The sequence below is a fragment of the Vigna umbellata genome, chromosome 7 (assembly GCF_029865625.1).
Source record: "Vigna umbellata cultivar VRB3 chromosome 7, Vumbellata_1.0, whole genome shotgun sequence".
NCBI classification, from domain to species: domain Eukaryota; kingdom Viridiplantae; phylum Streptophyta; class Magnoliopsida; order Fabales; family Fabaceae; genus Vigna; species Vigna umbellata.
The window spans coordinates 20,232,805-20,245,686 of NC_142171.1; the positions used below are offsets into that span (position 1 = coordinate 20,232,805).

At 40.8% G+C, this 12,882-nt stretch overlaps 2 protein-coding genes across 2 annotated transcripts; one reads left to right on the plus strand and one right to left on the minus strand.

Annotated features, from left to right (window-relative positions):
* Window positions 1–519: 519 nt before the first annotated feature.
* LOC148195370 (uncharacterized) lies at window positions 520–3,504 on the minus strand. The gene has a single exon (XM_088095177.1). The coding sequence runs from the start codon at window positions 3,502–3,504 to the stop codon at window positions 520–522; it is 2,985 nt and encodes a 994-aa protein (XP_087951303.1).
* A 996-nt stretch (window positions 3,505–4,500) lies between these two features.
* LOC148195371 (uncharacterized) lies at window positions 4,501–6,185 on the plus strand. Its single transcript, XM_088094927.1, has 4 exons — window positions 4,501–4,526; window positions 5,171–5,280; window positions 5,367–5,491; window positions 5,622–6,185. The coding sequence occupies exons 2-4, from the start codon at window positions 5,199–5,201 to the stop codon at window positions 5,769–5,771; spliced, it is 357 nt and encodes a 118-aa protein (XP_087951053.1). The 5' UTR covers window positions 4,501–4,526; window positions 5,171–5,198; the 3' UTR covers window positions 5,772–6,185.
* The last annotated feature ends 6,697 nt before the right edge of the window (window positions 6,186–12,882 follow it).

Below are 12,882 nucleotides of genomic sequence, written 5' to 3' on the forward strand. Positions count from 1 at the left end.
AGTTAGCAAGGTGCTCTGCCTGGTCTCGTGAATAGGAGAAGCTCGTGTTTCGTTTGTCGATAGTCGGAGCGGTTCTCTTCGAGTTGGCAGAGTGTTCTTCTTCCGGTTCGTTCGTCGAAGGAAGGTTTATTTATCTGCTTTATTCACTATTTCTTGTAATCTGTTAAATAACTTTTTAGTGAAAAAGGTTAATCACTATTTATAGTGATTAACGACTGGACGTAGATTCTTTTGAATCGAACCAGGATAAAAATTGCTTGTGTGATTTTCTATTCCCTACACTCTTTATCTTTTACGCATATCAACTGTTTGATAAATTTTCTCTAAGAAAATTGTTTCTAAAACGGACCATTAAACTTGATTTGTGACCGTAACACGCTTTCCGAATATTTTATTCCGCTGCGCGACTCTATAACGGTACCGATTGTTCCAACAGGACCCATCGTCTGGTCGAGCCATAATTGGAGGACTGGTTAGGATGTGTTTGACAGTGTTGAATGCTGTCTCACAACCATCGTCCTAGTGTTGAGTGGTGCCTTTTTTCAAATTCTTCAGGATGGGCTTGATGTGCTCAGCTAGCTTTGGAATGAATCGGGACAGGGCTGTGAGACGACCCACCAGACGTTGTACCTCCCTTAGAGTTTTCGGAGCAGTCATGTCGAGCACCGCTTTGCACTTGTCTGGATTAGCTTCAATGCCTCGACGTGTAAGCATGAAGCCTAAGAACTTACCTGCGGGAACACCGAAAGTACACTTGGAAGGATTAAGGCGCATGCTGTACCGTCGGAGTTGGCCAAAAACTTTCTTCAAATCCAGCAGGTGTTGTTCCACAGAATTGCTGCGAATAACCATGTCGTCGACATATACGTCCATGCATCGTCCTATTTGATGATGGAAGACTTTATCCATGAGGCGTTGATAAGTGGCCCCGGCGTTCTTCAATCCAAACGGCATTACTTCATAACAGTAATTAGCACGTTCGGTAATGAAGGCGGTCTTGCTTTGATCGGGCTCGTACATGGGGATCTGGTTGTATCCCGAATAGGCGTCGAGAAAGCTCAGTATAACATGACCCGAAGCTCCATCTACCAAGCGATCAATGCTAGGTAGGGGATACGAATCTTTGGGACATGCCTTGTTGAGATCTGTGAAGTCGACACACATTCTCCACTGGCCGTTTGACTTCTTAACCATGACCACGTTCGACAGCCACGTAGTGTAAGTTAACTCCCGGATGAACTGTGCGTTCATCAACTTCTCGACCTCAACTTGAATGGCTTTGCGCTTCTCCTCCCCGAACCGTCGCTTCCTCTGGGCGACAGGTCGTGCCTCCCGGAAGATGGACAATTTGTGGGCCATGACCCCGAGATGAATTCCTGGCATGTCGGCGGCCGTCCATGCGAATAAATCTGCATTGTTCCGCAGTATGTGCCCTAGATCGCGTTCTTCTTTTAAAGTGAGATCCCCACCAATGCTGGTGGTTTTAGTTGCGTCAGCCGTCAATGACAAGAGTTTGACTTCACCCTGCGGATGGAGACGCTCGTCTACGTTGGTTCGGGGGTCTAAGTTGACTGCCGCTGCCTCGGCTCCTCTCGCCCTTCTAGTTGGTACAAAGGGGGTGACTTTTAGCCCGGCTACATAACATTGTCGGGCCGTTCGTTGATCTGCCCTCACGGTACAAATGGTACCATGTTCTGTCGGGAACTTCATGGCGAGGTGGGGAGTAGACACAATTGCCCCAAACGCATTCAGACAAGGTCGTCCTAGCAGGGCGTTGTACGACGTATTTGCCTCGACCAACAAGAATCGAACTCTAAGTTCAGGTGCCTCCCGACTTGTTCCGAGCCGAGTTCGCAGGTCAAGGTATCCCCTGGTGTCTACTCTTTCTCCTGAGAATCCTACAATTTGTTCGTTAAACGGGGCGATAAGATCCTCAGATAGGTCCATTTTCTGAAAGGTGGACCAATACAGAATGTTAACCGAACTCCCCTGATCAACGAGGACCTTGCTGACATCATACCGAGCTATATTAGCTGTGATGACCATGGGATCATCATGATCAGGGTCGGGTGCATGGAAGTCTGCGTTCGTGAATGTGATGTCGGGGATCGATCGAGATTGTCGCTCGACCATGTGAACCGACTGCAACTGTCTCAAATGTCGCTTCCTTGCTGAAGTTGACACACCCCCTCCGGGGAAACCGCCAGATATGGTGTCTATGCGGCCTCGGACTGAGCGTTCTCTCTCTGTCCGTCGAGGCGGACTGCGCGATCGCCTGCGGTGTCGATCATCTCTAGGGGGTGATCGCTGGGGGCTTCGCTTAGAAGGATCCCTTCGGCGAGGAGTTGCGGCTCTAATGGAGACTCTATCCTTGATGTAATTCTGGAGGTAGCCTGCACGGATGAGTCGTTCTAGTTCATCTTTCACCATGTTGCACTCTTCCGTGTCATGCCCATGGTTCATATGGAACCGACAGGTTTTGCTACTGTCCGCGTTCTTCGGGGTGGCCTTTCGCCGCACGGTCAAGAGTTCGGCGTGTAAGGCCTCTTCAAGCACCCTCGCTCTTGGTGCATTGAGGGTCGTGTAGCGATCGTACTTAGACATCCACCCCGACTCCTTCCGAGGGGTTCGGTCTGGCCTGTAGTCGTTGGTAGATCGCTTTGCTGGTTTCTTTGCCTCCTGATTGGAGATATCCTGATGTTGTTTCTTCCTGGAATTACGGTGGTCTTCGATGCGGATGAACTTTGCAATAGTGGATTGCAATTCTTCCATGGATGTTGGAGGGTCAGCATACAGTTGTTCCGCGAACTGCCCCGGCCTTAAGCAGGACGGTAGATTGCTGATAATGAAAGCAGGAGTGATATCCTTTACGCGCCGGGCCGTCTCGATGTTCCGCTGCATAAAAGCTTTCAGGGTCTCATCCTTCTCCTGCCTGGTATGGACAAGCTCAGTAGCAGTCATCGCCGGTTTTTTATTGGCCGCATACTGCTTTCGGAATAAGGATTCGATTGTTGCGAAACAATCTACTGAATTCCGTGGAAGATTATGGAACCATTCCAGAGCTTCACCCTTAAGAGATAAAGAAAAAGCTCTGCACATCACTGGGTCGTTGTCAGTATAGAATGCCATGGCATCTATAAAATTACGTAGATGGTCGTCGGGGTCATCAGAACCATTGTAACGTTCTAAGGTTGGAGGAGGTTTGTCTGGCATGTTCGTTTGCATAATGGCCTCCGTGAACGGAAGCAGGTTGGTGAGGCGGACGGAAGTAGGACCCTTCCTCCCCCCGTCTAAAGGATCAGAGGCTCCTCCATGATGACTTACTTCATTATCCTCCTGCCTGTTTGAGGCAGATAACTCCGGTGGTGGGAGCTGTGCCCTCAGCGCCTCCATCTCCGCCGCCTGTTTGCGCTGAGTTTCCTGCTGTTCCTTTATGGTTTGTGCTTGTGCCTCAATCTGCGCCTGCAGCTGCCTGATCAAATCACGCGTGTTGAAATCTTCCATTGCTCCGGTGGTCGTTGTTGGGATAGTAAATCTCGGCCCCACGGTGGGCGCCAGAATGTTTCAGTAGGGATGTGGAGACCAAGATTTGAGCCTAACAACTCTGGACTGCTTCTTCTTTGCACTGCTCTCACGGTGTTGTTTCTCTCTCTCTTCTCTGCTTCTCTGAGTAAAGATGGGCTGGGTACCTGCAAAGGCACTCCGACGCTCAAGTCAACAGGGGTGTGATTAGATCAAGAATAATCTCTCTTAATTTTCTTTAGGGAAAAACGTACCTTTTTTCCTGGTGTGCATTGTATATTTAAAACAGTAAAATAAAACTGTTACCTGAAAATTCGGACAGTTACCAAAGTGGACTACTGAGAAATTGTAACTGCTAGATCGTGTATTGACACTGAGTCAATTACTTCCGTGATTCGCGGCGTTGGTTAGCTAATACGTGTAACGGCTCATCTGTAACCGCTAGTAACCGCATATTAAAATATCGCGCTCTATATGTCGATCGCATTGCGCATCGACATAAATAGGCGACTTGTCGCGCGACGCTACATGTCGCGACATCACTGTCTGGTTGTCGAGCACCAAGTGGTCGACGACAACAAGTGAGAAGACTCTGCTTTAGTTTAACTGTCGCCAGGTCGCCCGGGTTATCGGTCGACCGTTGGAGGATCAGGTATCCTTACATCACTGTCTGGTTGTCGAGCACCAAGTGGTCGACGACAACAAGTGAGAAGACTCTGCTTTAGTTTAACTGTCGCCAGGTCGCCCGGGTTATCGGTCGACCGTTGGAGGATCAGGTATCCTATAGTACAGTTAGTAATCCTTAAATTAGTAAAATGGTCAAACTCGCGAACCCTAATCTCGGTTTTTTATTTTATTTTTGGCACATTTCTGTTTGTGCTCGCAAAAATGGTAAAAAAAAGTAGTTGGATTGTTACCAGGCATCGATTGAGGCGACTGTGTTGCAGTTTAAGAAGATTCAAAGCGGTATCTTGTTGCGAAGGCCCTTAATGAAGGAACCAGAGGTGACTGACTTCCTTTGCCATTCAAGTTTCTTTGATGCAGAAAAATGTGTTTCTATTTTCTTCTTTTGTTTGGTTTGGTATACAATCTGTAGTTTGGTATTTGAATGGAATGGAAGAAAGTTTCTTATACTGATACTTGATGTGGATGATAAGGAATAAAGTTTTTAGTTGTTATCTGATTGATTGTTTTACAAATAGAAAGATATGAGACTTTAATCAAGGCAACCGTCTGTTCATATTTCACTTGAAACTTTAATTTGACATATTTTAGTTTCTAATGAATAGAAACTAAATTTCTACGCAATTTATTACTGTATAGTGTACTTAAAGAAGAGAACTATCACCACAGATGAGGATGGCGTGGATATTCCTGTGCCTGCAGATGATTGATTTCTTGAAAAAATAAGTTTCATTGTTTTTATGAGATTGGCCTGTACTCATTATAAATACTTGTCTGCTTATTAAATATATAAATATGTTATAATGATCATATGACAATGGAATTGTATGGCGAACTTATTTCTGATTATCTCTGATCTTGCCACAACCGATTAGTTCTGGTGTTTGGTGACCACAAGCGCACCAGTCATAATTAATCTGTTTCACAGTTTTTTGAAAATTTCCAGTGTTCTAATTTGTCTCAGGTTGTGTCTCTGTCACATAGAAAACACCATGAATTTTGCAGCGTCATTTTACAGAAGATTGAATGTCAAGGAACTTGTGACAAATATTCCTGTGTATAGAAGCACCAGTGGTATAGCCTCATTATCCTATATTGGCTACTGTATGATGTCTTTCTAAAGTAATATAGACTAATGATTTTTTGACCCACTATTGTAGATGTATCTGGAGAAGGTTTGAGTATGGTGTTCAGGCGCTGGGCTACCAAAAAGACTGCTGGTTCTACCAAGAACGGACGGGATTCAAAACCCAAGAACCTTGGAGTGAAGAAATTCGGTGGGGAGGTATTTTTCTACACTTTTTAGTACTAATTATTGCCATGCAGGTAGAGGAAGTGAGAACTGAATCTAGATGTTCTGAACATGGTTCATTGACTTCATTCACTCATGATGTAACTCTTCTCTTTCTATGCAGAGGGTGATACCTGGAAATATCATTGTTCGACAACGTGGCACTCGTTTTCATCCAGGAAACTATGTCGGACTTGGGAAAGATCATACTCTGTTTGCATTGAAAGAGGGATTGGTGAAGTTTGAACGGAACAAGCTGACTGGTCGCAAATGAGTGCATGTTGAACCTAAGGAAGGCCATGTTCTCCACCCTTTGTATGCAAATGCCTCTGCTTCTGAAGTAAAGGTTGCTGTGTAAGTCTCACCAATGTCATCCATGATAGAAATTTTTTATCTGGTGACAGAATTCAACTTACCTTCTTGGCTATGTGAACACCGATATGTTCTCACTCTGCCTTTATTAATACCTTCTTTAATTGAAAAATGGGTTAGTTGGCTGGTACATACTCTTCTATTGGAATTATTTAAGAGAATGACCGTGGAAGGAAACATGAGTTGGTACTTAAACATGTTTAGGAGTTGCTCCTTTTATTTGTTTGTTTAACTATATTTGATTATTATATGCAGTATTAGCTAGCATAGCAACATTTATTTTGATTAATAATGGTACAAGTCTTTGAGGGCCAAACTAATTTGTTAGCGCAACCAAGAAGGGTGTTTGCACGGTATTTAATGTATAATCACCTGTTCTGGTAACTTTTTGCTGTTGTGGATGGCTGTATTAACAATAAAATATTTCTTGTGAGGTGAGTAATGTGTAACAATAAAATTCTATTGTTGAATTTAAACTATCGTACGTTTGTTAAATAGTGGGTTTTTCATGAAAAAGAGAGTAAAATAGTCATCAATGTTTAACACAATTACATCTACAATTGGAGTTCAACGGTAGAATAACCGTTTGAATTAAAAAAAAAAGGAAAATGATACTCGAACAACCAAATTTGACAACATTTCGACACAGCACACGTGTCAGCGTTTGAGAGGGCCACGTTTTAAATGAAAAAAGCTGCTGCAATCTGAGAAAATCTGATCAAACCTGCTTCAAATGTGACGTGGCGAGGACGGGCACGGGAAGTTTAGGGTGTGCGTTTCAAATTTGAATTTTATTTTATCACTTTGTAGAGAGAGAAGCGGCGCGAACAACCAAAACGTTTGGAGAAAAGGGTGCACGAACGACAGAGAGAGAAGCGGCGCGAAGACGAGAGAGTTGGAGAAAAGGGTGCACGAGCGAGAGAGAGAACGAGTCCTAGCCGGATACCGTTCTGCCAGCCAAGCGTTCGACCGTGCGTCCTCGCAGATTGAACGTTCGGATGTTTATTCTCAAACTGAACGTTTGGTCTCATAGTGTTACCGTTCGACATAGGCGGTGCTGTGTTTTAAAATGGTCTGAGGACGCTCCTCCTCATCTACCGCTCGTCCGGCGTTCGGTTTTGAACGATCGGCCAAACAGTAAGTTTTGATTACGATCGTTCCGCTCGTCCTGTTCGTTCCTCCTCATCTACCGCTCGTCCTTCTCTTCAGCCGTTCGTCCTTTGCCTTATTCGACCGTTCGTCCATTCAACCGCTAGGACGTTCGGCTATTCTCAGTTCAAACGTTTGACCGTTCGTCCCCGCAGCTTTACCGTTCGGTCATAGTGTTTTGATGAACGTTCGGTCTCCATGATATTTGTCTTCAGCGTTCGTACTATTTGTGCTTATTTTCTCCAGCGTTCGGTTTTGAACGTTCGGCCTATTGTGGTGTTCAGCAAATAGCGTTCGGTCATTTTCTTATGTTAGTTGAACGTTCGGTCTTGATGGGTTTATTCTCCATTGAACGTTCGGTCTTGTTACGTTTTTTCGTGTCCATAGTGAACGGCCGTTCTAGATGTTTTCTAGTACTCGTCATAGGCGTTTGGTGTTTTCGAGGCGTTCGTCCAACAGTGGGGCGTGCGTCTTTTATTTCGTTACACTTTATTTGTTTTAATAAAAAATATATAATAATAAAAATAATAAAAATATATAAAAATAGAAATAATAAAAAAAATAAATAAATAAACAAAAAAAATCTGGAATCAGGAATATGTCTCCGAATTCCTGGAAAGTTGTCGAAAAAAAAAAAGGAAAAGAAGAGAAGACAAAACAGATCAGGGAATGTGTTTCAGTGTTGGGAACTCCTAGAAAGCAGTGAGGAGTTGGTTTCTCTTCAAAAGGGTTTTAAACTGCCCGTGCCCGTCCTCGCCACGTCACATTTGAAGCAGATTTGATCAGATTTCCTCAGATTGCAGCAGCTTTTTTCATTTAAAACATGGCCCTCTCAAACGCTGACACGTGTGCTGTGTCGAAATGTTGTCAAATTTGGTTGTTCGAGTATCATTTTCCAAAAAAAAATCCCAGTACATATTCAAGGACTTTGGCTTCCAGGACTACGATAAAAAGGTAGTTCCTCTCATCGGTAGAGACCTCAGTGTCCATTTCACAAACTTTAATGCTGATGAATTTTTCACAAACGCTCAGGTCTACGCCTTTCTCCATGATAGCTTCATCCGTCAGGAGTCAAACATCGTTATTGATGAGGTAACCATCATAAACATTCTTCATTATTGCAAAGTGAAATCTATATCCGGTCTCATGATTCAATACATTTTTGTAATCAAATTTCACAGTTCAAATTCTCTTCTACTCAATTTTATTTGTACACAGTTTTAGTATATGTTGTGTTTACATTTTTTCAGTTTTTCTTTCATATTCTACTATGTTTGGTAGACATGCAATGCATAGTAGTTTTAGGAGTTTAGTGAGTTAATTTTTGCCATCACATGTTGTTTACAAATATTTAATGGAGGTGAAGGAAGAAACACCAAAAGATAAAAAAGGAAAAAGAAAATGAGCATGGCCACCGGCCCATGCTCTAAGCCTAGTCTGATTTTCATCATAGTTACGATTTTGTTTCACTTTTAAAGGTAAGGTAAGTTTGGAGACTTATATAATATTTTGTGTTTATTTTAGTTTATATCTAATATATTTTCTCAAATTTTTTATTTTCTAAAAGATTATTAAATTAATAAAAAAATAGTTTAATGACACATTCTGCATTAAAAATAAAATTATTTCCAAAAATAAATAAAAAATGATTAAATAATAACTTAGTCTCATAAAAATAAGCAATACTAATAAAAATTAAGAACATGCCCACCTGTAACAAATTAAAAAAAGTGCATACAAATCAATTTTTTATAATACAAGTAAAAGTACATATAAACATGATTTCCATTAAAAAGTAGTGTATGTAAACTCAAATTCTTAATAGTGTTCAATACAAAAAGTCATAAATAGTTCTGTTTTTTTTCTTCAAAATGTCACTATTTGAAAAGATTAGGGAAATTTGAATTTGACCAATTTTCCTTTTTGTGTGGCTGACAAGTACCATACACTATTTGTGCGGTAACATTGAATGTTGGAAGTCTTCCCTACCATAACACTTTCCTCCAACTTTCCCTTTTGAGCAGTTTCATTTTGGTGTGGAAGAAGGAAAAATAATACACCTTTTACAAACATTTTATATTACAATAATTTTTTAAAATAAAAATATGAATTATAATAAACTTTATATTGTAATTGTTTATAGGGAAATGATACTTCGACAACCAGTTTTGACAACATTTTGACACGGGCCACGTGTCAAAATGCCATTGGTGCACGTGTAATTGGTTTTCAGAAATTAATTTGACGTGGAAAATGAAGATTCAGAGCGCGAGTTTGAAGTTGTGGGGGTCATTTGTGGTTTCAGAATTTGAATTTTTAGGGTTTGGTAGAGAGAGAAACAGAAAGGTAGTAAGATAGCGCCGTGAGAGAGACTCCGTCTTCGTCTTCGTCGCACCCAGCCACCCTTCGAGGCGTTTGACGTCTGCAATCAGCCGACGCGGTTGCTTGCTTGGAGTGCAGAGGTGTTTTGGTGGCCGGTTCTTCGACTGTACCGGAGCATTGTGGTGGTCGCCAGACCGTCGGCTGTGGTAATATTTCAGAACCGTAGACAGAGTCCGTCATCCTGAGGTGTGTAGATTCACTGTCTTTAAGGACTTATCTACGGTGTATTACGCAAGTGTTAACACTCGGCAAGTGTACCGAATCGTATCAAGTAATAATAAAATGGTAAGACCAAATATCGTTTCCCAAAGGACTCACAACCTAAACAGTTATGTGATTTGTTGATTATCTTAGACTTGTAACCGAAAATATTGTTGTTGAACTATGAAAAATAAACATGAATGCAAAGTTTTGATCAATGGACTTGAAAGATGCAAAAACAGTTGATGTATAATATGAATGATTATGTTGTTGGGGTTTCCGATTCATCCTATCCACTCTCATGTACTCAAGAATTCATCTTTCTTCATTAATGTTAATGCTACTTTCTAATTTACCTTAAACCCGCTGTCTCGACGAAGAAAGCCTACTCCTAATCACTAGTTTACAATGTCTTGTCTCCCTAGATATTATTCATGCATTACATTCTGATGACAAATTTATGAACACCGAAATACGGCGCCACAAACTTGTTGAACAATCGGCAAGTGTGACCGAATCGTTTCAAGTAATAAACTCGGTAAGACCAAGTATCGTTCTCCCAAAGGACTCACGGCCTAGTTTAGTTATGTGATTCGTTGATTAGCTAAGACTTAAGAACGAAATAAGTGAAGTTTAATATGCAAAACAGAAAATAAACATGTATGCATGAGTTTTGATCAATGGCTAAAACAAAATACAAGCACTTTCAATGGAATATATGGATGAGTATGTTGTTGGGGTTATCAATTTCATCTTATCCACTCTCATATATTTTAGGAATTCAACATTCTTTTCATCATTGTTAATGCCACTCTCTAAATTACCTTGCAAGAAGGCCTATCCCTAATTACGAGTTCATACAATTCCTAGCATTCCTAATAATTAGTTCTTTTAGTGCAGGAGCTTAACGACAACCAATATACTATTGGGAGAAATTCCACGGATCTAGACTTCCCCGTACGTTCCCGTATCGACAAAATCAATAATCATGCATTGAATGAGTTAAACAAAGCAAGCATTGAGCAAAGAGGAAAAACCCTAACTAATGATGAAAGAAAGCATAGGTCTTAAATATAAGATGTAAACACAAATTCCATATATGAGAGTTTCACAAGACTACATTGATTCCCCAACAACAATACAAGGTTTAGTTCACCATATTCATGGTGAAACTAGATGAACAATAATTAAAGAATGAAGGATAAAACCCTAGAAAGGTGAAGAGGTAGCCTGAGCATCCAAGATCCTCCTTCAAAGGGGTGGAAGAGAGAGTGTTTGCTTCGTTTCTGCCAAAGATACAAACCCTAGGACGTCCTAAAGCTTATATACTATTCTAAAATTACAGAAAATTCAGGCCCAAGCCCATAAGTGTGCCGCTCAGCGGTAAAGTGCCGCTCAGCGGTGAGTGCGTGAGTTGGTTTCTTCCCCTCAGCGGCCATTTTGCCCCTCAGCGGATCTCCCGTGAACTCCTGAGTGCCGCTCAGCGGTAAACTGCCGCTGAGTGGCAGTTGCGGCTTCTTCTTTTGCACTTTTTGATGTCTTTTTTGATTCCATCTCTCTCCTTCTTCACTTCTTTCACTAAATTCACCTTAAAACCTGCACAAAAACACTGAAATCAAGCATAAACCTGTCCAGCTCTCTTATTTCTGAAAATATGAATAAAAGCATGATATCAAGCTAGTTTCTAAGTATAAAGGTTGCTTTTAGTATCAATTTTAAGCATGAAAATAACAGTTTTTCAACTGTTATCACATTCGCACAGAAGCTTAAAGGCAACCAATCCTCCTATCCCTTTGTCTAAGCAATATTGCTCTTGGGAGAATTTCTTCAGTTCTAGATTTACTTACATGTGTCCAACAAATAACATCAATGATCATGCAATTGAATGAGTTAAACAAAGCATGCATAGAGTATAGAAGAAAAACCCTAACAATTAATGAAAGAAAGCACATAGAATATAGAACCAATTCAATACATGAGAGTTTCAAAGGATTACATCGGTTCCCCAACAACAATGAAGGTTTAGTTCACCATAGACATGGTGAAACTAGATGAAAAACAATGAAAGAATGAAAGATAGAACCATAGAAGTTGAAGAATAGAGCTTGAGCATCCAAAATCTTCCTCCAAGGGGTGAAGAAAGTGCGATTTCGCCTCTTTCTGTCCAAAGATGTCAACGGTAGGTCAACTAAAACCTTATATAGTTTATTAAAAATTACAAAAAATAGGCCCAAGCCTAATTAAATGGCGCTCAGTGGTAAGTGCGGTACATCAGAATGACGCTCAGCGACAATTTTGGCAAGCGTGAGACAACAAAAATTGGCACTCAGCGCAACTTTTTCTGCACTCTGGTTGACTAGTTGACTTTTCTAGATTCTGGTTGACTTTACTTTTCTGCATTCTGTTGACTTTTTTGCATTCCGACCATTCGGTACTTTAACTCTTCTTTCTAATCATTCCAATAGCCTAAAAAATCAAGGGAATCTAGCACAAAACCATTAAATTCACCTTCAACTCACTTATTCACAAAATTAAAGCAAAAACATGAATTAAAGAAAGTTTCTAAGTCAAAAAGGGTTGATTTATTATCAAAATTAAGTATAAAAATAACGGTATTTCAATCGTTATCAGCAAGTCCCCCAGGATATAATAGGAACCCCAAAATATCTCTGAGAATCTCAGAACTAGCAAGGATCTCTAAAAAGAGTATAAAATAAACCCAGAATATTTTTAGAATAGGAAAAGAAGAAAGGAGAATGAGAGAAGACTTCTTTTTGTGTGTTTTACAGAATGGATAAAGGCCTCTATTTATAGAGCTAGAAGGGAAGAAAGAGTAATAAATTTTTGACCATTGAATTGAAAAAAGGAACGTTGCAGTAACGTTGGCCAAAACATATAATTCAACGTTGCAAAAGTTTCTTTTGCAATAAAGTAATATTATTACAAAAGAGTGTTCATTGAACAATTTGACAAGATAGCTCTTACAAGTGGCATTACATCACATGATGACGGCCTTGCAGTCAGAACCGTTTACCAACAGCCTGTGCAAAAAGGTTGTCGATCTAGATGAGTTATGGTAGAGGGTTGTAAAGTTCATGTAACTCACAGAGTTGAAAGACTTTAGAAAAAATATTATAACGAAATGAGGGTTGGTTTAGAAGAGGTTATATGACCAAGAGATACCTCAAAAGGGTGGACCTCATATGTGAGAGCAAAGAAGTAACAAGTTTGCATGGTATACACAATTGGATGTTCCAAGATCATGTGTGGAAAGAGGCCCT

Excerpts from the sequence above, each read along its gene's own strand:
- LOC148195371 (XM_088094927.1), top strand. The coding sequence starts at position 5,199 with ATGAATTTTGCAGCGTCATTTTACAGAAGATTGAATGTCAAGGAACTT. Across the intron at positions 5,281-5,366 it reads TGTGTATAGAAGCACCAGTG|ATGTATCTGGAGAAGGTTTG; the intron begins GTATAGCCTCAT and ends CCACTATTGTAG. Across the intron at positions 5,492-5,621 it reads TGAAGAAATTCGGTGGGGAG|AGGGTGATACCTGGAAATAT; the intron begins GTATTTTTCTAC and ends CTTTCTATGCAG.
- LOC148195370 (XM_088095177.1), bottom strand. The coding sequence starts at position 3,504 with ATGGAAGATTTCAACACGCGTGATTTGATCAGGCAGCTGCAGGCGCAG.